At 51.4% G+C, this 27,661-nt stretch overlaps 1 protein-coding gene across 5 annotated transcripts; it reads right to left on the bottom strand.

Moving 5' to 3' along the window:
• On the bottom strand, nucleotides 1-27,661 carry CDC25A (cell division cycle 25A). 5 transcript variants are annotated; one of them, XM_045857373.1, is made up of 16 exons: nucleotides 27,504-27,661; nucleotides 26,932-27,358; nucleotides 25,834-25,907; nucleotides 25,081-25,123; nucleotides 24,621-24,657; nucleotides 24,048-24,146; nucleotides 22,134-22,253; nucleotides 17,211-17,345; nucleotides 16,608-16,682; nucleotides 12,333-12,506; nucleotides 7,134-7,232; nucleotides 5,748-5,810; nucleotides 5,555-5,653; nucleotides 4,602-4,732; nucleotides 3,326-3,437; nucleotides 1-3,081 (listed from the first exon to the last, which is right to left on the bottom strand). In XM_045857373.1, the coding sequence occupies exons 2-16, from the start codon at nucleotides 27,096-27,098 to the stop codon at nucleotides 2,941-2,943; spliced, it is 1,569 nt and encodes a 522-aa protein (XP_045713329.1). In that variant the 5' UTR covers nucleotides 27,099-27,358; nucleotides 27,504-27,661; the 3' UTR covers nucleotides 1-2,940. The 5 variants fall into 5 exon arrangements, with proteins under 5 accessions (XP_045713329.1, XP_045713327.1, XP_045713328.1 ...); XM_045857371.1 differs by having other exon boundaries at nucleotides 24,048-24,149; nucleotides 27,504-27,660; XM_045857372.1 differs by having other exon boundaries at nucleotides 24,048-24,149; nucleotides 26,932-27,197; nucleotides 27,504-27,558.

Raw genomic sequence — 27,661 nt, 5'->3', positions numbered from 1 at the left:
TTGAAGAATTTAAAATTTTATTTTGAAAGACTGAGAAAAAGCAGCATATCTAAATTAACATTTTAGATGTGCTTTTAAGTATGCACAGATATTAACTACAAGTAGATATTTATCTATTTCCACCATAAAACTGAGTTTATGTGGACAAACTAATCAAAACTCTTTAATCTGCCCTGGCTGGCGTGGCTCAGTGGATTGAGCGCGGGCTGCAAACCAAAGCATCGCAGGTTCGATTCCCAGTCAGGGCACATGCCTGGGTTGCAGGCCATGACCCCTAGCAACCGCACATTGATTCTCTCTTTCTCCCTCCCTTCCCTCTCTAAAATAAAATCTTTTAAAAGAAGCCATCACTATACAGTGCTTTCAAAAATAATGTGACAAGAGCTGGCTGGAGTAGGGCAGGGATGCTTAGCCATGCAGTCTCTTTGGAAGGCCTAACAAGCCTTGCGGGAGAGGAAGTGGGTGCCGGCTGAAGGGCAGCTAGCCCTTCTAGCATTCTGGGGACCCGTTCTCTCCTCCAAGCCTTCACCGCACAGAAACACACACACAGTAACACCGGGAATCGGTCGGTAATACAGGCAACTTCCTTTCCTTACACATTATGCATTTAAAAGGCTGGAATAATGCCTCTACCGTAGATGCTAATCAGAAGGGGACACCGTGTTTAAACGCAGTTTGACTTGAGGTGGGACCGTGGGTGAAATATTTTAGAGTTTAGCCTTTGCTCCATTTATGGAGCATTTGAAACACATTGGAAGGAACGCGAGTTCTTCCCTACCCCAGGCACCCCTTTCCGAAGACATGTGCACGCTCTGGCGTTTGTCCGCTCCGGCGGTCGCCCCCAGGGCCCCACGCCCGGGCTTCTGGCCCTGTGTCCTTCTGCGGTAGCCTCTCCGGCTCCCAGAACACAGCGGACACTCCTACACCCTTCAGGGTCCCCCTGGCCTGGTGCTTAATCCATAGGAACTGAGGTTTTGTAAGGAAATGTCAGTGGTTCAGGCGAGCTGCTGCTGTCGCTCTTTCATCATGCAAGTTGGTCTGAATCAGCTTAGACTGTTCCTGGACTGTCGCTGGAGGTCATTCCAGCCGTCCCGGGAGGCCACTGAGGAGACGTGGCTGCCCTGGCCACCAGCTTCAGTCGAGTGCAGTCCCGGAGCCGCAGAGGGAAATGATTCCCTTCGAATCACGAGTTAGGCAGAGAGCATGGGTTCAGGACTGGCGGTTTATTTTCAGAGCCTGCGACAGCCGGTTAGCAATGCTACTCAGGGCGGCACAATCTGAACGGCGTTCCACCTCCCCTTCCAGGCCTTCGACCAACAGAACCCCTGCAGACCAGATCACACAGACCAACTGCGACCTCTCAGTGTGTGGGGGGCATAGGTCTTCTCCCTCTCCCACCGTTCCCCATGTACTAACAAGATTGTTTTACGGCCAAATGCAACTCAAACCCATGAACACAGCAACCAGTCAGCTCCAGCGCCGCTGGTTCCCTCCCCAGCTCCACAGCAGGAAGCCAAGGCAGGAGGGGGACTCACTCCTGTGCACGGGGCGAACTTGGCTGCACCCAAGGGCGCAGAGATGGCGAGGGGGCTGGCGCCGGTCGGTGGGGATGAGCAGAACCAAACAGGCCTGTCCGGATCAGTGAAGGCGGCCCCCGCTCCGCGGATGGGAGGCGCTCCCTGGAGACCCCCTGCTTCCACGGGGTTGGAGGAGGAAGCCACTGGTGACGACCCACCACTCCCTGCCCCTCAAATTAAAACATGATACACTCAGGGAGTTCTACCTTCACAATCCACCACACTGCCTCCTGAGAAACACCCCAGTCATCGCTGTGCCCGCACCCGCGTCCTTCTCCTGAAGCCCAGGGCCTCCAGCCGCTCGCCTGGCCCTTGGGTGGGCCAGCCAACACGGATCTGATACTCCTTGACGGATAACGTCACTATTTTTAGAAAATCAAAAGCTACCAGGAGTACCAGAGTAATAGAACACTCAGTGCATATTTCCCGCCCCCAGCCCAGTCTCCCTAGTTGGGGACACCTACGCTACCACGTTCCAACACTGACCACCGGGGTGGGGGTGGGGAGAGCCCCACGGAAGCTGCCTGAAGTGCTGTCCGCAGCCACTCCTACGCCGGCCGCCCTCACAGGGAACTGCGGCAGGAGCGGGCTCTCACCCGGCCCCCGACAGACCTGAGGGGGGGGTCTTCGAGGGAGGTCCTGGAGCCCTAGCTCCCGCCCGGCAGGAAGGCCGAGTCCAGGGCCCGCTCCCACCGCGGTCTCAGTCTTTGGCTTTAAATAGCGGCAGCCCCCGCACCGCAGTGCCTCCCGGGGGTGGGGGTGACAGCGCTACTCCTGCCCCACACTCCCGTTCGGCCTCTTCTCCCCCCTTTTTAATTAAAAGCAGAGGTAGTCCTTGGGATGATAAAATGGCAGTATTTTGACTTAAAGAGCAGTTAAATAAAAGTTTCCAGGAGTTAAAAAAAAAAATAAAGTGATTGATGAGGTTGAATAAATTAAAGGCACGGGTTCCCCCACACGGGCTGCGTCCTTCCCAGGCCGTCTTTGGTGTCTGACCGGCAGCGCTTCCGCTGTTGCGCGGCACCCCCTCGCCTCGCCCCCCCCTCACGGAGGGGCGGGACCCAGTGATGCCCCAGGAGGTTCTCCAGCCGTGGGGACGAAGGGGCAGATGGTGAGTCCTCTCGGCGCTCAAAACTGGGCACGTGACAGCCTGGGGAGGCAGCCCCGACGCAGGGACGAAAGGGCGCAGCCCGCAGGGTGCGCTGGGCTCTGACCCTGGGAGTGTGGAAAGTGAGGGTGGAGGCGGGAAGCCCAGGCTCTCTCTCCGACGTCACCGAGCCGGCCCCTTCGCTCAGGTTTCTCTGCAGCAAAAAGGGGTGGAGGACGGAGGAGGCTCAGGCCGCCGCCGCCTGCCCCGCCGGCCTCAGAGCTTCTTCAGGCGGCTGTACATCTCCCTCTTGCTCTTCTCCCCGGCCCAGGTCCGGCTCTTGGTGCGGAACTTCTTCAGGTCTTCTTTAAAGTCCTCGTGGTGCATGGGCCGATAGCTGGGGGGCTCGCAGTGAGACTGGGGGGGAGGGGCAAGATCAGGAGAGGTCAGCCTGCATCTGTTCCACTCCTAACCCCGCCCCCTCCCTCACTGGGGCCGGGGCTGGGCAGTAATGCAGCCCTCACGATGGGTTCTAGCGCCCCTCTTGTGCAGGGAAAATCCCCAGACCCCTGGCAACAAACAGCCATGACTGTCAGTCAGACAGACCCAACCGTCCACCCCGGGCAAGGGCAAACCGTGCCCCCCAGAGAGCCCGCCTCACCTGGCACTTCAGGAAAAACTCCTTGTACCCGCCCTTCAGGACGTACAGCTCAGGGTAGTGGAGTTTGGGGTACTCGTTGCCCAGCCGATCGCGCTCTCGCACGTAGCGGCACCTGTGGAGGGCAAGGACGGGGAAGCACGGTTAGCTCCTCCGACGCAGAGGGACGGAGGCGCACCGCCACTGGCGGTGCCTGGAGGCGAAGTGCTCCCCGCGCACACCTGGCTGCCTTCCCACTCGTTCCTGGGGAACAGCGGCGCTGAGCTGTGAGCCCCTGGCCACGTGTGGTCTTCAGGAACACGGTCACAGCCAGTGCCACCGCCCTGCGTGGGAAGGGAGACGGTCTGTTCCCCCAGTTTCCTCTCTCCAGGGTAAACAGCCCCGGCCCTGGACACGCTCCCTGCCAACACCCGCCCCGCAGCTGCGACGACAGCCTCCAGCCAGCGCCTCCCTCGCCCTCCACCCCGGCCTCCCCCTCTCCCTTGCCCACAGGCTGAGCTGGCTCCCGCTGCAGGGCACCTGTGTGCCCCCTCTGCCTGGACCGAATACCTTACTAAATGTGTCTTTGGGTAATTACAGGGCCTTCCCTATCAGAAGTTTGTGCTAATAAGGGGTACGTTTGGGGGGGCATTTCCTTTCACCCCTAATGTGGCAATAATGTGAGAGCATACAGCCACTCCTTTGCAAACACCGACTGGGTGAGAGTTTGACAGCATCACACCAAGTCTTGCAGTGAGGGTCTCACACTTTTCTGGCATTTGCATAAGCAGCCACTACACTGTACTTGAAGGACGTCCTGAGAACAGCAGCCCCACAGGGAGACCTGAGGACAGTGGTGGAAATGGGAAGGGCCAGAGTCCAACTCCACGTAAAGGAAGCCTAAGCCGCGAGCCACGCCCAGCAGGGGTGAGGACTGACTCAGGAGTGGGGGTGATGACTCAGAGGTCAGACCCCCCTGGGGACATTGCATGGGCAACCCTAGCATCATAGACGGGGTGGACTACGGAAGCCCACAAGCCCATAGCAACGGAACTGGTTAGGTCAAGCCTATTTTCAACTCCATTCAGGGGAGTTGTGTGTGCTATGTAGTGACCGCTAGGTAGAGAAGAATTTCAGATAACATCTGCTACACGTGAATTTATACTTTCTGGAAACCATGTATTCACAGGCTGTGGTGCAGGCTGCGGCATGGAAATGTCCTATTTCTGCAGCAGGACGCTCCAAAGGCAAGCCACACGCCACCACACCCCACGGAACCCCAGTCCCGTACAACACTCACATGCGAGGGCCTCGCTCGGAGGAAAATTCACAGTGGAACACCACGATGACACGCTTGCCGTCGGCAGGCACGATGGGCTTCTTGAGTAAGAAGTCTTCGACCTCCTCCTCCATGTGCAAGTTCACCGCGCCCTGTGAAGAGGCACCACCGACTCTTGGCAGCCACGTCTCACACTTGCAGTAACGGTTCCACGAGCAGGATCTTTAAATGGGCACCTCGAATTCTGTTATGCCTATGCGTACTTTATGCATGCTGTTTATGAATTCGGGGCTTTCAAAAGCCACAAGGCCGTGGAAACACTAATAGTGTATTTAAATGACCTCCGTACCATATTTTAACATTATTTTAATGGCTAAAAGATTAAAACGCACATGCAGTTACTTTCTTCCTGGGAAACTGTGTCCTCACTCCCCCTTCCACCCAGCAGCTGAACCGTGCTGCCAGGGGGGCCCTGGCTCGGGGAGCGGAGGGCACCACCTGGAAACGGCCGTGCTGGGGCGACGGCGTGAGGGCTGCAGCGAGGAGCATCTGCTGTACAACTCGGTGGAGAGCAGTGGAGACCAGGGGACGAACTTTCAGCACACCAGGAGTCGAATGCCTTCCCGCCGTGGTCTCTTCATTCTCACCACCAGCTTGCCAGCTCATAAACAGCCAGGTTCCCCCCAACCCTTTTAAAAAGTCACAGATGCTAGCCCTGACCATTGGTTAGAGCGTTGTCCCAATACGCCAAGGTTGTGGGTTTGATCCCCGGTCAGGGCACATACAAGAATCAACCAATGAGTGCATAAACGAGTGACCAACAAATCGATGTTTCTTTCTCTCTCCCCTCCCCCCTTCTAAAATGAAAAAGGAAAAAAAAAAAAGAAAAAAAAAGAAGGCGCAGATGCTGCCCAGGGTCCCTTCCATGCTCCCAGCGACAGCAGAGCTCACCGGTGAGCCCCTGGAGCCCATACCTTGATGTGGCCTCCCTCGTATTCATACGGGTACCGGCAGTCGATGATGACAAACTCTTTAATGAGGTTCGCAAACTTTCCATTCAAAACAGACGCCATCTGTGGAGAGAAAGCCCAGGGAACTCAGCTTCGGCTGCTAAAAACACCCAAATTCACATAACTACATGAGGCAGGCTCCAAAGCAATGACTTACAATTTCTGGAGAGATGTATTTTAAATCCTGATGCTTCCCAGCAACTGTATTAAAGAGATAACCCTTAAAAAGAGAGAAAGAGAGACTTAGCAAATGCGAAAGCCTACATATGCAACATATGCAACATAAGCTACATATGCAACATTTATACTGCTTACCTGCCTGAAGAGGCAGCTTTAAATAAAACAAAACCTAGTATTTCATGTTAGTTTCTCGTCTGGTCACTTCATTAATTTCTGAGCATTTAAAGTTTGTACAAACCCATAAGGCATATCACCCTCACTTTCAGATGTTAAACACACTTCACTCAGTTACTGAACACCTACTGTGCCCCGCATGAAAAAAAATGAGACCTGGCCTGGCGAGGGGCAGATGGGCGCATCAGCAATTCCTCACTAGGACGAGCGCTCAGCTGCCTCCCCGGGGAAGGGTCGTGACAAACACAACCAACAGCTTCAATTCGCGTGGGAGGGTGCACTAGCGAGTGCACACCCAGGTCTTTGCTTGCTCCTGCCTTTGGGATGGACATCAACCTGTCTCCTATTTTTAACACACTTATGCCCCCTGTTCCTTCAAACCCCCTGGCTGAAATATCATCAGCCCAGACCCGATCTGCTCGCTGAGACGATCCCTCTTAGCTTCTCCTAGCCTGCTTACATCGCACTGACGTGCATTTCAATTACCACGTGATGGTGCGTGGGGTTCATGGCCACAAGTCTTACTGATAACGTTAAGTTTTTTTGAGGGAAGGAACTGGGTCACATTTGGAAAGCTTTGCGTAATATAATAATACATGCTATAATAAACGTAGCTAAATTAACAAACGAAAGATTGATCTGGTGACCTTCAAGTCACAGGTGGCCACACAAGCCACTGCTGACACATTCCCTGCCCCGCCTCGTATCTCCCCACAGTTCGAAGGTGGCCATCTCTGGACTTCCCCGGGGGCCTTCTCCCTCAAAGGCCACGCTTCTTCTCTGGGCGATGGAGCAATTCCGTTTCAACCCTGGACCTTCCAAGATAACCTTCTGATAGGGACTTGTAGTGAGGCCACAGATTTCTGCTCACTTAAACTTTTATGTAATTCTATTTGTATACTAAACAGTTCCCAGAAAGCCTGGCCTTGGGGCCAGAGTCGAGGTGGCTGGCGAGCATCTTCTACTTAAAACCCCTGAATCAGGGGTTTTAGCACCAGTCAGGCCTACAGTCTCACAGAGACCAAGACACACCCGATCGTGAATCTGTTTCCTCTCCTCAAAAAATCTCAAACTGTTTCCTCCGCAGGAATTGCCCGAGAGAAGGAGAAGGGCTGACTGAGAGGGGTTCTAGGTAAAACCCGCCAACCCTGCATCCCGTAGCTGGAGGTCTGCACCTGTTTACAGTTACCTTGGAGAAGTCTCCTATAAGGTCCCTCGGGTCATTATCCAAAATGTTCTCAATGGTCCCTTTTGAGGAAGACACAAGGGACACAGACTGATGCAGAATCTGCAACAAATCCAAAGTGGAAAATGAGGCCAGGGTGCTAAGCAGAACTTTTAAAAACATTCACCTAGAACGTTCACAAGGAGGAGACTGAATGTTAACATTTATATTTAACAAACAGAAGGTTTTACGTATTTAATTGAATCTAGAGTGGAAAAAAAGAGATTACTAAGTTTACTATTCTTTCAGCGTCTAACTGAACTGCTCTACAACTAAGCCCCCCCTCCCCCCGATTTAAAGCAGGACGGAAAGGAAGGCCATGTCTAAAAAAGCGTTACTTGGCCCCACCCACTGAGAAGTTCCAGGGGTGCCATGAGCACCCCTGGGACAGTGTGGTCTCTAAATGCCCTTTTCCACTAAAAGAACCAGGGTTCTCTGGAGATGTCACTGACTCCAGGTTGGGACAAGGAAGCCATCAGACTTGTATGGGCAGGTCAGAAGGGCTAACCACGGGCAGGTGGAATTTCTTAGGCACTAAATATAAATTTTAAAAATCGATGAACTGAAATACATTTAACAATCGAGATTCTGTTTGTCAAAAGAACATTAAGTAAGAGAAAAGGCAAAGCCAACTGGGAAGATACATATTGATAGAATAAAAGTTTCATTTTTGAATATAGATAGTATACTCCCGCAAACTAAACAACCCAATAGAAAAATGGACAAAAAAAAAAAAATCCTGGACAAGGAATATACAAAGAGGAAATCTAGGACCAAGAAAAATGTCTATCAGGGAAATGCAAATTAAAACCACAGATATTATACACTCACCACAATGGTTAAAATCGAAGGGATGGACAACACCAAGTCCTGGGAAGGATGGTGCAAGGGTGTCAAAGAAATGGAACTCTCGTACGTACTTGTGAGTACAACCACTTTGGAAAACTGTCTGGCAATGCATACTGCAGCTGAACACACGACTAGCCTGGGACAAGCATCTCCATGGGAAATAAAAGTGTATGCTTACCAAAAATGTGTGTGCATGTGTATATTTATAGCAGCTTTATTCACAGGAGCGAAACCTGTGAACCACCACCAAAACATCGGTCAATAGTAGAACAGATAACTGGTAGTTTGTTCATGCAGTGGAGTACTATGCTGCAATGAAAAAGACCCCCCCTCCCCCGCATGGACACACACAACAGGTGATTCTCATAAAAATATGCTGAGCAAGAGAACCCTCACATAAAGGGCAAAACGCAGTGCCCGCGTCAGGCCAGGCCAGGCCCACTGAGGGAAGACGCACTGGAGGCTTTGGGCTGCCGCTGATGCTCTTCCTTGGTCACAGCTGGTGTTTTAAGGGGATGTGCTCATGTCGTAAAAGCCCATTAAAATATACACTTAGTTCATGCTTTTCAGTATATATGGTAAAATAGCTTATCAAGTTCATTTTTAAAAATAAAACCTCAGAAGCCAATGTGAAGAGGTAGCCAAACAGCAAAAGGGATTAAATTGGGCACCAAAATGAATAAAAATAGTAATATATAGAACACCAAATATTTTAACCTATGAGTTCATAATTTTTGTTGAAAAAGAAACAACCAGACTTCGGGCCAAGATGGAGGCATAGGTAGTAGACACACTGTGCCTCCTCGCACAACGAAAATAAGGACAACAACAATTTAGAAACAGAATAACAACCAGAACCTACAGAAAATTGAACTGTATGGAAGTCCAACAACCAAGGAGTTAAAATAGACACATTCATCCAGACTGGTAGGAGGGGCGGGTCTGGCAGCCAGGCAGAGAGGGGTCGTGGCACAAAAAGCAGTGGCGCCGGGCGGGCAAGGCACCCCAGGCGTGCAAGACCACAGCGAGCAGACCCTGGGCACGCAGGTGGTGGCTGGCAGACCCTGGACTCGGGATGGCAATGGGCAGACCCAGTGAGGCAGAGACTGCGAAGTAAGGCATTGTGCACAAGGCAGCTGGCTGACCTGGCTGACACACATTCGTGCACAGATAAACCAGGCAACACTGGGGAGCGAGACAGACCATGCAATCCAGGGTCCCAGTGCCAGGAAATAAGGCCTCAAATCACCCATTGAAAACACCTGTGGGGGTTGAGGTGCCGAAGAGACTCCCAGACTCACAAGAGAGTTCACTGGAGAGACCCACGGGGTTCTAGAATGTGCACAAGCCCACCCACACAGGAATCAGCACCGGAAAGGCCCAGTTTGCTTGGGGGAAGCGGTGGAAGGGACTGAAATCCAACAGAGAGTGGAGCAAAAGCCCGTGTTCCCTCTTGGACCCTGCCCCCACATACAACGCCACAACCGAGCAACTGGGTTGCCGCATCCTGGCGAACACTTAAGGCCCCACCCCTCATATGCAACAGGCGTGACAAACAAACAAACAAAACACCCAAACGGAAGAACAGATTAAAGCTCCACAGCAAATACAACTAAGCGACCAAGAGATAGCCAACCTATCAAATGCACAGTTCAAAGCACTGGTGAACAGGATGCTCACAAAATTGGTTAAAATCGGTTGCAAATTAGATGAAAAAATGAAGGCTATGCTAAGTGAAATGAAGGAAAATGCACAGAGAACCAATAGTGATGGGAAGAAAACTGGGACTCATTCAGTGGAGTTAACCAGAAGGAAGAAAGAAACAACCAAACAGAAAAGAATGAAGAAACACGAATTCGAAAAAATGAGGAGAGGCTTAGGGATCTGCAGGACATCTTTAAACGTTCCAACATCTGAATAATAGGGGTACCAGAAGGGGAAGGGGAAGAGCAACAGATTGAAAACGTATTTGAACAAATAATAAAGGAGAACTTCCCCATTCTGGCAAAGGAAATAGACTTCCAGGAAGTCCAGGAAGCTCAGAGAGCCCCAAAGAAGTTGGACCCAAGAAGAAACACACCAAGGCACATCATAATTACATTAGCCGAGATAAAAATGAAGAAGAGAATCCTAGAAGCAGCAAGAGATAAGGAGACAGTAACCTACAAAGCAGGGCCCATCAGACTGTCAGCTGATTTCTCAAAAGAGACCTTACAGGCAAGAAGGGGCTGGAAAGAAGTATTCCAAGTCATGAAAGGCAAGGACCTACATCCCAGATTGCTCTATCCAACAAAGCTTTCATTTACAATGGAAGGGCAGATAAAGTACATCTCAGATAAGGTCAAGATAAAGGAGTTCATCATCACCAAGTCCTTATTTCATGTTAAAGGGACTTAACTAAGAAAAAGAAGATTAAAAACATGTATAGTAAAATGATAGCAAACTCACAATTATTAACAACCACACTTAAACCAAAAACAAACTAAGCAAACAACTAGAGCAGGAACAGAAACACAGGAATGGACATCACATGGAGGGTTAGCAACAGGGGAGTGGGAGGGGGAGAGAGGAGGAAAAGGTACAGAGAATAAGTAGCATAGATGGTAGGTAGAAAATAGACAGGGGAGGGCAAGAACAGTATGGGAAATGTAGACGCTGAAGAACTTATGACACATGGACATGAACTAAAGGGGGGGAATGTGGGTGGGAGAGGGTGTGCAGGGTGGAGGGGAATGAAGCGGGAGAAATGGGACAACTGTAATAGCATAATCAATAACATATATTAAAAAACAAAACAAAACAAGAAAAACCCAACCTACAGCTTCAGTGTCAAGAGGCTAGGTAGGGCACTATTTGGAAAACTGGCAATGAAAGAGATCCAGCCTCTCCAAAGGGTGATCCCCGAGTCTGATGTGGGTAAGTTTCTCTTCCTAAGAACATTCCACTAGTAAATGAAGAAAGGATGGCAGAACTGCAGGATTACCTGTAAGAAACCCCGGTTAAATGCAGTAATGAATCTGGGCGACACTCACCAGTGGCTGCCTAGCACGTCGTGCCCCTCGACCAAAGCAAACGCAGTCACCCATGAGATATTCTTGCCAACGAAATGGAACCCAAATATAAGTTAAGGTTAGAAGACCCCACAGGACTGTGGGAACCTGTTCAAGACAAATGACCTGAGTTCTGCAGCAAATAACCCACAAGAGAGAAACAAAAGATGGAGCCCAGGAACCCAAATAAGAGACCTATTGAGCAATTGCAATGTACTGACCTTATTTGGATGCAGATTTGAACAAACTGAAAAAGCGTTTAGGAGATAATCGAGGGGACGACATTGAGAAAATAAAAAGGTAAATCCCAAGCATGGCAAAAGGAAAAGAAGACTCTTAAATATTAACAGATATATAAACTAGAAGCTTCTGCCCTGGCTGGTGTGGCTCAGGGGACTGAGTGCCAACCTGAGAACCAAAGGGTCGCTGATTCGATTCCCAGTCAGGGCACACGCCTGGGTTGTGGGCCAGGTCCCCACCAGGGGAAGCGTGAGGGACAACCACACACTGATGTATCTCTCCCTCTCTTCCTCCCTCCCTTCCCCTCTCTCTAAAAGTTAAATAAAATCTTAAAAAAAAAAACTGTAAACAATCTAAAACAAACCATAAAACTATAAGCAATGCAATTCACTAACTTGGGTGACTAGACAGAATTAGATTCACTGAATGTGACACCAAAGAGGATACATATTTTTTTGAGTATGGATGAAACCGTTATAAGAATTAAACTTGAATGAGGCCACAAGAGGTCTGCACGGAGCAAAAGGCCACTGGGATGGTGTCAGCGGAGGCCTGGCAGGCAGCCCAATCCCCACCGCTGGCCGGCAGTAACGAGGCCTGCCTCCAGGGCACCGCGCCAAGGGAGGCTGTGGCCGGGAGCCGCAACCTCTACCCCCACCTTCCCCGCAGCGTCAGAGGGGGCCTGCTGAAACAAAAGATTCACCAGACCACAGCCTCACGATACCCAAAATACACAGATACGATAGAAAAATCACTTGTCAGACCACGATGCAGGAAAATCACAACTGGAATCGGGAAAGACCACCAGCAGGAGCCAACATCACGAAATGAATGTTGGCATCGTCTGACAGGGATTTCAAAGCAGCCGTCAAAACATGCTTCAAGAGGCGACTACAAACCGCGTGTGAAACAAACAAAAAACAGGAACCAAGTCTCAGCAGACAAGGAGAAGCCAGTGGAAGTCTCAGAACTGAAAAAACACAGTGTCACTCTCCTCCAGCACAAGGGAACCTGCAAAACGAACCTCCTGGGGCTTCCCTGGACTCGCCGCCTCTTCGGGACCGGCCCAAGCCGTGCTCTTCCTCCGCTTTGTGTTTCCAGGTGGGGACTCCTCTTGGGACCGGTCTGGCCTTTTCAACACCGACCGTGCGGCGAAGCTGCCCGGGGAGGTGGAGTCGAACAGCTGATATCGATTGCCCTTTGGGGGGAACAAAAAGAAGAGCCATCTTTCATTAAAGCCTGCTCATTTGAATGGTAAAGAGAACGGACCTAGGTCTCCCGTGATGGTTTAAGACCCGCCCTACACGAGCAGACACTGCCCATCCACCAGGTGCCACCAGCTCTCATGGGGCCCGGCACCTAGCGGACACTCAGTAGCTGCTGCTCAAGGAACACGGGCTAAGCTGCTCTTATATGGAGACGAGGAAGACAAACCACACCCTCACAAAACTTGCTGTCTGCACAGGGTCCTGAGAGTCAAGTAACTGCCACCTTCTGGGCAGGAACAGATTTTTGGCTTCCTCTGACCTCTCTACTGTATTACTTCCACCTTGCTTGAGCAGCCCAACAGACTTTAGTATCCCACCTAAGTCCAGAAATGACGTGAGGTAGTTGGACTAAGACAAAGCTAGGAAGGTGGTTAAAACAGTTAAAAGTGTAAGTTGGGAGCGGGGCAGCACGTGCCTCCCAAAACTATGCCCAGAAGTCCTCTCTGCCTGAGTCATTTCAAGGCCGACTTCCCAGAGACCCGAGGGCAGCCAATCAGCCTGCCCACGAGCCAGTGTGCCGCGGCCGGCCTTTCCCTCCACGCAGAAAGTCCTTTGCGGGGCCAATGTCAATGTTGCCTCTTCTTTGAAATGCTCCCGAGAGGCCCCCGAGGAGTGCGGCACTCCCACGCTGGATCTCCCAGGGACCAGGGATTTACTTCTTATTCCCTGAAGTTTATTTCAGTGGCGTGTTAAGGAAGGCTGGAGATTCTTCTTTCTACCTGGAAGATCTAGGAGCACTTTGGGGAAGAGGGCCCACGGGAATCTCGAGCTCTCCAAGGCGAGACCACAACTCCGACACAGCCTCGGCAGTTGTGAGTCTGCGACAACTGTCCATAGCGAAAAGGCCCACAGTTCTCTCCTGGTGACTTCAAAATCCAGCTCATAAAGCTGGCAGTCACTTCCCAAGCTTTCTCACACTGCATATAATGTTATGTCTTTCAAAAGGACCTGCAAATTTAGTCATAACATTTGTATTGGGGTAGCCATTAAAGCCGTGCACAATAATGGACGATAATTTAAGTGGCCTTAAGATTATAGTTCATTTGTCCTGTATCTAGTCAGGGACATTGATAGTTAAAAATGTTCTTATCAATAGGTAAAGCTAAGGCTGCATTAACTCTCAACTTGCACTGTGACAATACGGAATTTTCTCTAGGCACGTGCGCACTAACTAAGGGATGCCTGTGTGGGCACGGCCTTGCTTCAGATTTTCCATCTGAAAGTATCTCGAATGGAAACCTGAGTCTGCATGTTGATGGGGCAGGTATTTTCCACAAAAAATAGAAACATTCTGAGCCATTGTTGTTTGTCAAGTGCTGTGCTAGGTGCTATGGAATATAAATAAGTGAGGATGATTCAAAAAGTTTTCAGACTAAAGGTTTCAGATTAAAAAGGGTTTTCCAAACAATTCTGGTCTCTTCTAACGGATGCTCCTTATTTCACAGATTAGGGAACACTCGGATAGACTAAGTGCACGCCACAAGGTCACAGTTTACAGGCAGCGGAAGTGGGGTCTAAACCCCAGGTCCCCAAGCCCTACCATTCCATTTGACCTTTGGCTGGCTGGACCCAGCTAAGGTGGCAGGATGGAGGGCGCTCCTACACCATCCCAGAAGACGGGAGACGGCAGGCTCTCCACAGTGCAGGCGCACACGCACACACACACCCCACTACCACCCAGCAGTCAGGAAACTACCTTACAAGTGTCTCTCCGTCTCTCCAACGGAAAACCGTGGTGTCATTCTCATGGCTTCCTCCCCTTTGCCGCTCTCACACCCCAACACCAGTAATTCTGCTCTGTGAAGCTCCTCTGATCTGTCCCTCCTCCCCACATGATTCAGAGGAAGTCTTAGGCACTCTTCTGAATAGTCACAGCAGGCCCCCGAGTGGCATGTTTGTCACTGAGCCCAGCACCCTTCCTGCTAACACAAGAACACTGTGGGAATCCCTGAGTTCCCAGGGGAATCAGGTCTGAAGCACTCAGACCCACACACAAGCCCCGCCCACCACAGCTTGCCCCGCCCACCACACAGGCCCAGGCTCCAGCTTCCCCGGGGCTGCTATTACCTCAGATGGACTGTTCTTCTGTGAGAACGAACATCCTGATGCCCATCGGGTCCCCACGTACCCTGAGACCCAGCTCAGATGACTCCCCTGACCAGCTGGCCCACTGCGCTGAAGTGGATGCTCACAGCCTCTCCAGGGACAGACGGTCCTGTCTTTGCAGTGTCCACACCGCCCGCCCGTTCAACCGGGACACACACGGCTGTCTGCAGGAGTCTGACCAGGCCCCTCTCACAAGGTAAGCTGCTGTCCTTAACAGAACAAGAACCCACCTCCTGCTGCCTTACTGCTGTTTAGGTGCGAAGTTTTAATACTGGGACTGACCTAACACAGCTGTAACTGGTGATGACAGTGGAGACATCCTATTTAGGACAAGAGGACAACACAGAAGCTCTAACAGTGACCAGTGAGAGGACACTGGCTGGAAGCAAAGTGTCCGTGTGGAAGCGCAGGCCAAGGTGCTATCTAGCGAACCCACAAATTCCCCGTTGAAGCCGATGCTGGAGGCCAGAGCAGGGCCCTGCCCTGCAGAGGTGTGGGGCAGAGCTTCGGCGGCCACTGCAGGGCTGGAGCCACAAGGCTGTGCTCACGCCTTTAACAGTCACAACAGAACAGCCCAGTCGAGGGCAACTGTAATTTAAATTCAGCAAGAAAAAATTCAAGTGCCTGTCCTAGTTAAGGGGGACAACCAATGAACTGTGGGTAAGTCTATAGAAAAACATAAAAAATGTTTTTTATGTTTCAGAGGTGAAACCTCAATTATCTACATGCAATACTGTCAGTACGCTGGAGCTCCAAAAGAATCCTAACGAAACTCCATGTGGGGAAGGCCTAGCGTAAAGCAGAATCTTGGAGCAGAGAATAGAGGTAAAGCAGTGTTTCAAATGTTTGGCACATTGTGTGAGCAAATGCGGAAAAACTTGGACAGAAAGTCAAAACAAGACGAGGGAAGGTGAGAGCCAGAGACCCGGGGACGGAAGCCGGCCAGCTCCCCACCTTGCAAATGGCGGCCCCAAGCGCTGGGAGTGCCCACGTGGGCGTGGGCTCCTCGGCGGCTCCCGAGGGAGGGCCGTGTTGTGAGACTCACCAGGGCCACAGCCTGTGAACCCCGCCTCCTTCAGGGCCGCGCCCCCAGACCACCCGTACCCGCGCCCACCGCTTAGAATGCTCAGGTGCCGTCAGTTTCTGTGGCTTGTGAGGAACCTCAAGACGCTGCTCGGTGCCCCTTCTGCAGCACCCCCTCCCGGATGGCCACCCCCTTCCTCTACACGAGCTGCACTCTCGACTTCCCGAGCCACAACTCATCTTTCTGGCTCAAACACGAACAGCCCCCGGACCCTGTTAGCTCCTGCAGCGGCCCGCGCGCAGCTCTGCCCAAGTCCTGCGGTCCCAAACCTGTTGTTCTTTCTCTGCATTCAAGACTAGTTCTTCTTCCAATAAAGCCCTCTGTCCCAAGTTTTCAACCAGTCCACAATAGCTATCGTAGTTTTGAGTCTCCTCATTGTACTGGTTGTTGTTCTCTACCAATGGCAGCTGAGGTAGTCTAAGAATAATTTAACTTCTTAAATTCAATAGAGCAGCTATTTTCCAGATATTATCCAGTGATCTTCAACCAGAAGTTAGTAAGAGGTCCGAGTTGCTCAGAAAGGATGTTAGCTGGCCAAGAATGATTAGGTGAACTAGAAATCGGAGAAACAAGAACTGCACGCACACATACACTACCCGAACTTCCTCATACACCAGTGAGGACAAAAAAAACACCCTTGAAGAAACAGTGTGCATTAGCACCAGAAATTGCTAGTGACCAGTAAAAGCCCACAGATCCAAAGACAGAATCTCAAATGAAACAGTTCCTTCTTCCTGTGGTGACGTGTGAGCAGAAGGACTAGTTTTCCATTTAGTGCTCTCTGTCTCAGAGACCCAATTACTGAAGGTCCCCTCCGGACACCCCAGACAGAGTTCCTTACCACGTTTGTAGTCCTTCTCATGACGAGGGGAGCTGTCCACAGGCTTGCCATGCAGGACGGGGTCTCTTCGTCATTCTAAGGAGAGAGAAAGCTGTGTCACAGCGATCCAGTAGAGACTAGCATTCGTTTAAATGCTTTGGGTGTGACTCTGCCTGCAGAATACCAGCTAGGCCGGGAGAGAGTGCCTCCAATGCTCATCTCTGCCCGCCCGCCCCCGCCCCAGCATTTTAAGGCCAGGAGAGGACCATCCTTTACAGCTCAGGCCCCCGACCACAGCCGAAGGCACCCTCCCTCCACACGGGAGGGCGTCTCCTGTCTCTTCGGCTTCATGCCCTGTGGCTGCTAGCCCCCCACCCTCGCACCTCTTGCACACACACACAAAAATAGAGTGTGAGCTCCTTCAGGTTAAGAAGGATCATATCAGTGTCTTCTTTTGAAGCCCCCCAGGATTTAGTCTAGAAGGATAGCCTCAACGTCTCACCATCTGAACAAAAGTATTAGCCAACTCCAGCCCCAGGAATGGCTGCATTTTTCCACATGACTTCCCCGGGGGTAGTTAGTGGAACGGAGAAGGATAGGCGCACACACGCGCACACACACTACCTTCAGGTTCTCCCCATCGAGGAGGTCCATGAAGCCATCATCTTCATCAGACAACGTGGCAGTCACAGGCGACTGGGGCATAAACAGCGGGATGCAGGTCCCTGGCTCACTGCCATCTCTTTCACTTGAGGAAAGCTGCAAGACGGAATGCATGCTCGTGACTCAATGACCCACTTTGATTTCTCTGGATGGGTCATTCGTTTTTATGAGGACAACATAGTAAGTACATGGTTTATAAAAGCACAATCTTAGCAGCTACTAACCAAAGGACTAGGAACCCCAAGGTTATAGATGATGGGATGTCCACACACAGGATTAAGCAGAGTCAGGCCCAACAGCCTTCACAGAGAACCCTTCTCAGAAGCAATCCACCTCACAGAAGGGCCCAGGCACAGCTCTCTGTGAAAAACGAGGTTCGTTTTATCCGAGACTGGAGTCAGGGAACGCAGACCAACAGAGAGCTACGACACTGCGCTAATCTGCCAGAGTGAGGGAGGGCAAGACCACGAGATGGCCTGGAGCATGTGCATGCTACTCAGGTTCTGGCAGAGGGGAGTGAAAGGTGGCATGATTCTGGAAAAATTGATCCTAATTCTTTTTTTAATGTATTGATTTTAGAGAGAGAGGAGGGGGGAGAGAGAGACATCAATTTGTTGTTCCGCTTATTTATGCGTTCATTGGTTGATTTTCGTATGTGTCTGGGCCTGGAAATGAACCCACAAATGTGGCGATTCTGGACGATGCTCTAGCTGTGGATAGAAGTGGCGGGGGGGGGGGGAGGGCGCGGTGTGGAGGGCGCGAAACAACAGGAGGCAGAGCTCAGGCTCAAGGCCCGGTCCCCTAACAGGCCACAGACCAGTACTGGTCTGCGGGCAGGGGGAGGTTGGGGACCCCTTCTCTAACCTACTGAGTTACAGGGCCTTGATCCTAATTCTTTCTTTTCTTTCTTTCTTTCTTTTTTTTTTTTTTAACTTTTTAAGAAAGACTTATTGCCCTGGCTGGTGTGGCTCAGGGGTTGAGTTCTGGCCTGGGGAACAAATGGTCACCAATTCCATTCCCTGTCAGGGCACATGCCTGGGTTGCGGGCCAAGTCCCCAGTAGGGGGTGCACGAGAGGCAACCACACACTGATGTTCCTCTCCCTCTCTTCCTTCCCCTCTGGCTAAAAAATAAATAAAACCTTCAAAAAAATGAAAAAGACTTCATTTACTTATTTTAGAGAGAGGGAAGGGAGGGAGAAAGAGGAAGAGAAACATCGATGTGTGAGAGAAACACTCATCAGTTGGCTCCCCTTGCGTCTTGACCAGGGACCAAACCCACAACCCAAGCGTGCACGCCAACCCAGAATCCTTCACTTGGCCAGAGGATCCCCAACCAACTGAAGCACATCAGTCAGGGCTGTTAATTTACTTTTCAGTGAGTTTAAATCCCTGAGGGGTACAGCACTACACGGATTCTGGGAATCGAACCTGCGATGCTTTGGTTCACAGCCCATGCTCAATCCACTGAGCTACGCCAGCCAGGGCAACAAAATCTTTCTAAAAATAATTTAAAAATATGATTGAGTGCGGGCTGTGAACCAAAGTGTCGCAGGTTCGATTCCCAGTCAGGGCACATGCCTGGGTTGCAGGCCATGACCCCCAGCAACCACACATTGATGTCTCTCTCTCTCTCTCTCTCTCTCTCTCTCCCTCCCTCCCTTCCCTCTCTAAAATAAATAAATAAAATCTTTAAATGACAGCTTCTCAGTTTTTAACTGAGGAATTATTGTGTGGCCAGACGTTATAATGTAATCTTTACATGTATATTCCAATTTAAGTCTCCCAACACACTAAGGGTAATCCTTTTCTTTATATTTAACGAATCAGAAAACCAGCCCCGGCCGGGTAACTCAGTTGGTGAGAGCACTGTCCTGCTAGGCCACGGTTGTGGGTTCAATCTCTGGTCAGGGCACATGTAAGAAGCAACCGATGAATGCATAAATACGTGCAAAAAATCAACATTTCTCTCTTGCTCCCTGCCCCCTTCCTCTAAAAATCAATAGTTTAATAAAAAGCCAGAAAACCAATGTTTAAGCAAGGTTACCAAGATCACAGGGCTCACTTGTTTCAACTCTAGAGCCCAAGCGTTTCTCCCCATTACACTCTCCCTAGGAGAGGGACCATTCCTGGAGTGACACGGAGGCATCGCATCAGGCAACCCTGTCTGGATTTTGGGGAAGCCCAACTATTCAACCAGTGTATACTTGATCTAGAAAATTTAGCCCTAGCCCTGGCTGGCGTAGCTCAGTGGATTGAGCGCGGGCTGGGAACCAAAGTATCCCAGGTTCGATTCCCAGCCAGGGTACATTCCTGGGTTGCAGGCCATAACCCCCAGCAACCGCACATTGATGTCTCTCTCTCTCTCTCCCCCTCTCCCTCCTTCCCTTCCCTCTCTAAAAATAAATAAATAAAATCTTAAAAAAGAAAAGAAAAGAAAATTTAGCCCTGGCCAGTGTGGCTCAGTGGACTGAGCGCTGACCTGCGAACAGAAAGGTCGCCTGTTTGATTCCCAGTCAGGGCGCATGCCTGAGTTGCAGGCCAGGTCCTCAGTTGGGGGCGTGGGAGAGAAGCAACCTGTTGCTGTATCCCTCACACATCGGTGTTTCTCTCCTCTCCCCCGCCCCTCCCCGAAAAATAAATAAACACAATCTTTTTAAAAAGGGAGATAAATACTGCTAATGCAAGCATTGCTGACACTGTATCATTTCTTTCCCACATGCTTCCCAAAGCCAGGAAAACAGTTCAGAGGCCTATTTCCCCCACAGTAACAAGGTGGCTCCCACGTAAGTCCTACGAATATCCTTAACATCCCAGCCCCTCTGGGACTCGAGGGCACAGATCTTTAAGTGGCTCTGGGTGGACCACTCAGCTAGGAACCCTCGCTGCAGCTGGCCTGCTCTGACCTGGCACTAGCTTTGCTTCCCAACATAAAAAAAGTTCTGGGCTGCCCTGGCCGGTGTGGCTCAGTGGACTGAGCTCGGGCTGCGAACCCAAGGGTCGCCAGTTCGATTCCTAGTCAGGGCACATGCCTGGGTTGTAGGTCAGGTCTCCAGTGGGAGGCCATGTGAGAGGCAACCACACATGTTTCTTGCCTTCTCTTTTTCCCTCCTTTCCACTCTCTGTAAATACATACATACATACATACATAAAGTTCTGGGCTTTCTCCCATCCTGCACACGCGCACCTGAGCGCCCCCTGGGCACACTAGCAGTTTCCCACCCAGCAGAATGTGGGGGCAGGGAACTGGCCCGGGCAACACCCTCTGAATGCTCACTTAATGGTGTGACACCAGTTTTTGTGACCTAGGTCCTTGAATCCCTAGACACAGATGTGCTACAGAGAATGACAAACAAGTTGGAAGGAAGGGGAAGGGATTAGTTGCAGAACGTGTCGGAATGACTCACGGACATGGACAATGGAGAGGGGACTGACTATGGGGGATGGGGAGCCTGGGAGGAGGGGGGGAAAGTGGGGGGAGAAACCTGGGACAACTGTAAACAATAAAAAATAAAGTAGGAAAAACAAAAGGACAAACAGCCCAGGCCAGGTAGCTCAGTCAGTTAGTGTTGTCCCAATACACCGAGGTTGTGGGTCCAATCCCTGGTCAGGACACGTACAAGAATCAACCAGTGAATGCATGAGTAGTAAGTGGAACAACAAATCAATATCTCTCTCTCTCCCTCCTGCTCCCCCCACAAATCAATAAATCAAACTTAAAGAAAAGAAAAGAAAGTGACAAACAAATCTTTGGACAGATCATCTTTCTCCGTGATTCCCACACCAAGAAGCCACTATGAGAAAGACAGGCGGTGCTTGGAGACCAAAAGCAAGGACACAAAGGGAATGCCCTGTGACACGATCAAGCGCCAACCCCGTGTGATGAGCACTGGCTTCCTTTCGGTTTACACTTTCAGTCCACAATTAGGGCCGGCCAAGTGATCACAGCAGACGTTGGCTTCACGTACACACACACACACACACACACACACACACACACACACACGAAACACATTGAGTTTGGGTACCCAGCTCTCAAAGGGTTACTGTGTACTCAGGACTCAGGAGGTTTTGTTAAATCCCGGTCTTCTGCTTCTTGGCGAGTCACCCAACCTCCCCGAGCACTCTCCCAGTCTGCAAAATGGGCAAATCTGGCTATTTCACAGCCGAGGAAACATCCAAGTGCTCCGTACTGACGCTCAACACAGCAACACGGACAGCACCCACATCTCAGACCACAAGCCAGTCTGGAGAATTGTATTTTCAGATACAGGCTCCCAGGAAAACGTGGGAACCAAACGTGGTCATTTTGCTCAAGCTGGACCCCGCTAGTCTGTAGCCGTCAGATCCCCAGCAGAAAGTTGGGAAGTAATGACAGTCTCTGTCTAGCAAATCAATAACCATGGGGCGAGTGGCCCCAATTATTATCAAGCAGCCCAGAGGCTAAGTTTCCTGACACCCACAATAGTTCTTAATAAACCACCTCTGGAAGAAGCTAAGTGTTCTCTCCAAAAATCAGTCTGGGGAAGTACCTCTCAGCACTCAGGGCGCATCGAGAAAGAGCGAGTTTTAAGTACGACATACAATCCCCCTGCACATACAGCAGAACCACCCAGGATGCCTGCAGATTCTTTCCCCGGGACTGACCAGGTCAAATCTTTTTTGCTCAAGTACAGCATCTCAAACATACTATCTCCCACTCTGCTCCTGCCTGTCTGCTCTCCAGGCACAGCACGAACACCAAAACAATGGGGCCATCTAGTTTTGAAAGGCCAAGTCAAGGTGAAGACAGCAAGAGCAACTGCAGTGTCTTCAGTTCGCCGGGTTAAAAGGCGCGTTAACTTCCTTCCCAACAGAAACTTCCCTCTGAAAGCCAGAGCACGTACCATCCGAGCCGGGGCAGAGCTCTGCCTCTGTGTGAAGAGATCTTTACCCTCCTCAAGTCCGTGAGAGTGCAGGCAGCCTCGAGACGCAGGTCTTACGGGCTTCTTAAACTCAAAGGCTTCCTGCAAGACAGGACAGTCGAGACATCTTCCACGGTCTACGGACACCAGCGCTAGGGCCTCAGCTACAGCTCGGGTGGGGCAGGCAAGGGAGTGGGCACCGATAGATCATCTTCGTAACTGACCCCGAATTAAGGGTTTACATGTTTCTGATCTAACGCCAACAGCGGATCTGCGTAACTAAGACTTTCAAAGACTCTGTCAACAGCCAACTTCTTATACAGCATTTTTTCCTCACCACGCCGTTATTTCCTAACAAGCACGTATCTGCCAAGTACACAGAACACTGTGAGTTCTAAGCTAAACCAACAGCTCGGTAAAATCGACAGCAAAGTTATTTCAATACGCCTGGGAATGGGAGCCAAAGCTTTCCACTCTAGATATGCCCGAGGGCTTTACACTCTCCACCTTCTTCCTCCCACCAGGAGATCAGTTTTTCCGCTTAAAATTCTTGTATCCCATATGAAAAGTAATGGGGAAAAAACTGGTTTAGCCTGCAACATGGATGAATCTCACAAAATGCTGAGTGAAAAGTGCAAGTGACAGACGATACACTGTGTGATTCCATTTACATCAAGTTTAAAAAGCACTCACAATCCCCCTGCCCTAAAATGCCCACTTAAGTGTTTGGTATGTATTCAGAGCAGTAACAGCTAATATCAGCACCTACACGCTGACGCAGGACTAAGTACTTTCTGTGCGTCAGCTCATTAACTATCAACTATAACCCGATCGTCCCCATTTTACAGATGAGGAAACTAAGCCTTGTAGGCCCTAAAGATCTTGCAGGCCAGATGTGCCTAAGATCTGGCTCCATAGGCAGACAGGACAACTCCAGAGCAAGAGCTCTTTAACCCATGCCGTTTCCCTTCCAGAACAAAGCTCCAAGCAGGCGACCCTGGGAGAGGCCAAACTGGGGAGGGACAGGGGAACTCGGACGGACTAGGCAGGGCCACAGGTTTGGGCTGCTGGGTAGAAAGCCACTACACAGAGGCTGAGGCAAGTCTTCCAACCCCCCGAGGCAGTAACTCATTTCTGTAGCCTCCCGCAGGCCACCCTGCAAAGTGCCAAAGGAATCACTGGGAGAGTTCACGGGAGCGGCAGGTTTTATACCAAGTCTGGAAGAGTATGAGGATTATGCACTCTGGCTTGTTAGCAGGGAATGGAAAAGGGGTGGAAATAGAGCAAGAAGACTGGAGAAGTTGAGTGAATTCATTTAAACTATAATATTTCGGATGCCTGCCCCGTGCAAGGCACGTGCGCACCAGGTGTGAGAGAAAAGCCAGGCCAAGGCGTTCTCGGCCTTTTGAATGGGCAGTCACAAGCTCATCCTCTGAGCTACCATTCCAGTTTCTCTGAGACTCCCTGGGACTTGCTGGCTCCCTTCTTTCAAACCCTGTCAAGCAGCGTTCCCCTAAGCTCACAACCCCTCCCAGTGTCAGCGCACACGGGAGAAGGGAAGGCCCAGGCAGACACCTCCGGAAAAACTAGCCGGGAACCACCCGCAACGCTTTACCTACGTTGTCTCACTGCACTCCCGCAGCAGCCCTGCAAGGCGCTGCTACTCCTGCTTTACAGACAGAGAAATGAAGAAGCCTAAAAGAGGAAATAACTCGCCAAGGTCACAGAGCTGGTTAGCAGCAGGATTCAAATCGAGGTTTCTGTGACTCCAGAGACCATCATGACCCTGGTGAAAGCTTAGCCTCCCAGGAGGCAGCCCGGCCACTTCTCTGGACACCACTGGCACTAGCGGGCTGTGCTCCCCGCCCTAAGTGAGTACGTCGGTGCAACACTCACGTTTTCCTTGTTCTCATCCTGGTCCATCAGCTGAAAGACGTCATGGTCAAGGGAATCAGAATGGCTCCTCTTCAGAGCGGGACTACACCCCAAGAGCTTCTGCTATCAAAGCGAAAAAGGAATTAGGGTCCATAAATGAAAACTCAGTCCTCAAAAGGAAAAAAGATGGCTGGTGGGGTGGGCTGCGGCCTAGGCCCTCACACATGGCAGTGACCGTGGCCATGGCTCCGCCCTGCCAGAACACGGCATGGAAGTTCCCGCTACACGGCTTCACGCATAACCCCACAAGGCCCACTGCCCTCTCGGCGGGGACTCAGGGTCGCCAAACCACCTGCTCCCCCAACAACCTCGTTTGCATAAAAAGAACTCCTCCTATTTTGATTAAAACGGATAGTTAGAAATGGTAAAAAAAGAGGCAGTTATTGAAGTTGCTTTTAGGAATGTTTGTGTGCTTTTGAGACTAAGGAAAAGCAGTCTTCACTGTCTAAATTAATGTCCACCATCAAGATCGTGCTGGTAGCTAAGGGGCAGACAACAGGTATCAGTTCAAAATATACAAGGGAATTAACTTACAGGCAGGGAATGTATCCTCCTCATGGGATTTTCAAGGCTGCAATAGAATCAGTAGGTAAAGAATGAGAATAAAGCAAAGAGGTAGCAGAATGCACAGTGCTCGATCTATAGCTTGAGGGCGGTCAAAAACACCCCCACTTCGGGCAAGAGGGAAGAACGGGTTTCCCAAGCACCCCAACACAGGGCTGCAAGGTCAGAACAGCAAGCCCACTCTGACGGCCAGGCCGTCAGGGGGCGGGGCAAGGGCTTGAGCGAGACTCCAAACGGACACCAAATTACAGCTAAAATAAAGAAAGGGAAGTTCCAAAAACTGCTGACACAGACGACTCATTAAGGTACCAGACTGTTTACAGGGACAGCTACATCTAGAGTATGACAAAGGTCACTGAAAAAAAAAGATAATAATAAAGAAGAAAAGTTTTTTTCTAAGCACAAACACTTAAAAGCAATGAATACATACTTTTCTTTACTGTCCAAGGGCCCAGGAGAATCTAGACAGAAGCCTGTAGAAATTAAAAATACCTCTTAGGAGACAGTCCATAAAACACCATTTTGTCACGAAAGTAAGTAAAATTCTTAGCATTGTTTCTTTAAAAGCCAGTCAATGAGGACTCACAGCTTGGACTTTTTGCCAGAAATGGAGTCAAGTGTCTATATGATTGTCCAAAACATAACATTTGCACAAGTCTTAAGTATTTTCACAAACCCCCTTTCCTACTTGCAAATGCCATCAAGGGAAACAGGATGAGGACAGAGTGACCGAGCCAGATTCTCTGGAACCCTCTCCTGACTGCAGGTTGTTCGGATAAGAGATTATCCAGCTCCCTCCTGCGAGTTCCGACCATGGAGATAACATGTGGCACCAGTGTTCTGCAAGTTTTTATTTCAAATAGTTTATCTTGTCAGATCCTATGTATAACTGGGGGGTCTTGGAAATACGATTATGTCCTATGACAAGCAAAGCAAGTATTTACACGGAGGGAGGTGCCTGTCTCACCCAAGGCAGCAGGGTGGCACCCGGCCCACCTAGCAAAGGCCTTTCCTGCCTGATGTCTCCGAGACCCGATAGCAAGTTGGGTGTTAGCCCCTGATGGGTGTTCTCCCTCGCCACGCCGCCACAGAACGTTTCCAAGTGAAAGCACGTGTCCGGCAAATCCCGGCACTGTTCCCCACCCGGCAGACACATGGTACATGCCGAGGACCAAAAAAGTACCTGAATCGGTTGACTCGGAGGAGCCCATTCTCTGCAGACTGCTGTTCTTTACCTCCAGCGGCTGTTCGTACTCACTGAAACCAAGAGAAGTGATTCTGTGTATTTCTAGGCCACGACTAACGGGTTACATACAGGAGACAGGCCAAGTAGCCAGGATGCCAGCCACCAACCGCCATTCCCTCTAGACCACCCCACAGAACACCCTGTCACCCAAACACCCAGGCAGCTAGCACTCCACAGAAACCACGAGAAAGGAGTGGGTGTGGGAGGCATGGCCTGGGTCGAACTGCAGGAAAGGATGACTATGATGAAGGCTGGAGCACTTCCTGAACTGAGAGCATGTGTCCTGTGTGTAGGTACTGTGCTAGGAGCAAGAGATGAAAAACGAATAGGAAAAGTTCCTGCTTTTCAGAGGCTGGAAGCAGGACACGTGCTCACTTAGAAAATAGGATGTCCAAGACAGAAGGGAAAGCAGCTTCCCCGCAGGTACAGTGGGGCGCATTTGTTTATTTATTTTGCTATGAGGAGGAGCTCAGGGAAGTTCTGAGTATGGAAAGCTGAGTATAAAGGCCCGGCCTTAGCAATGCATCGCGGCGGCCATCAGGAATGTGCACGGGGCGAGGGGCCGCGATGGTTTTGCACAAATCTTAGGCGAGAAAATGCCATGTCCCTTTGTTGGGAAGGAACAAAGCTCACAGGAAACTATGATCCTGCAAGACGGCTCATCGAAGCGGGGAAGTGAGCGCCTAGGACGGCCTGCTTTTTCCCCCGTGGAGGCAGATTCCAAAGGGCTTCCTGGGACAGGGTCAGAGAGGACAGGGCAGGGCAACCCGAAAGGGGTGGCGAGGATGGGGACCCGGGGTCGCCCCCACCCCTACCGGGCCTGGCTCGGGGCTGACGGCGGCCCCGGACTGTCCGAACGGCCTCTCCCGCCCAACATTCCGCCTGAGGGGGAAGGTGCACATGGCTAGTCCCCGCCAGACTGACCCGACCCCAAACGGCGGACAGGTCTGGCCCTTCTCCCGGCCTGATCCCCCCCCCCGAGAGCCGTCTGGGAGGTCAGAGGCCCGTGAAACCGCTCGCCTGTCCCCCCCTCACCTGCCCAGGCCCTGCAGCTGATCCATGGTGACCGTCAGGTTGGTGACAGGCGACAGGCCCCCCGCGGCTGGCGTGCCGAACAGCGTCTTCTCGACCGGCGACGCAGGAGTGGGGCTGCAGGCGAAGAGCAGGCGGCGGCGATGCGGGGGCTCCGGGCCCAGTTCCATGGCGGCGCCCGGCCTCCCGGGGCTCCCGCTCCCTCTTCCTCCGCCGCGCCGCCCCGCCCTGCCGCCGCTGGCCTGGGCCGCGAGCCCCGCCGCCGGTGCCTGCGGGTCAAACACAAACACGACCCCGCGGTTCAGGGACGCGGCTGTCGCGGGAGAAGCGGCGCGGACGGGCGGGTGTCCGGACCCAGCAGGCGCCAGCCACACGCAAGGTTGCTTCCCCCTCACCCCGCGAGGCCAGCGGGCGGGCGGGCGCCGGCAACCTGAAGATTAAATCCAAACAAACGCGGCGGGTCAGAACAGGCGAGCGGCCGGAGCCTAAGGGAAACAGCCCGCGCTCACGCTCTCTTCGTTTACTCTCATCCCCTGGCCCAGTTCCGGGCCTCCAGGACCCAAGCCAACACTCACCTCCCTCCCGGGCCGCTGTCTCTCGGGAGAAGGCCTTTCGCGGTAATTGCTTAGTAGACAGTCGCTGCCCCGCCCCCCTTTCCTAGTTGGCGCCAAACGGAACGCGCCAATCAGTAAGCAACTCTTCCCCCTTGCTCCCGAAAGGCAGCTAGGCAGGA

This window comes from Phyllostomus hastatus, unplaced genomic scaffold (assembly GCF_019186645.2).
Source record: "Phyllostomus hastatus isolate PE091 unplaced genomic scaffold, TTU_PhHast_1.1 phas_scaffold_129, whole genome shotgun sequence".
NCBI classification, from domain to species: domain Eukaryota; kingdom Metazoa; phylum Chordata; class Mammalia; order Chiroptera; family Phyllostomidae; genus Phyllostomus; species Phyllostomus hastatus.
This window is presented reverse-complemented; position numbering and strand designations above follow the sequence as displayed.

Bases quoted from the DNA above. Each gene is read 5' to 3' on its own strand.
- CDC25A (XM_045857371.1), bottom strand. From the start codon at position 27,098: ATGGAACTGGGCCCGGAGCCCCCGCATCGCCGCCGCCTGCTCTTCGCC. The intron at 25,124-25,833 runs GTACTTTTTTGG...TAATTTCTACAG, and splicing joins CTCCGAGTCAACCGATTCAG to GCTTCTGTCTAGATTCTCCT. The intron at 4,733-5,554 runs GTATGGGCTCCA...GCCTCTTCACAG, and splicing joins ACGAGGGAGGCCACATCAAG to GGCGCGGTGAACTTGCACAT.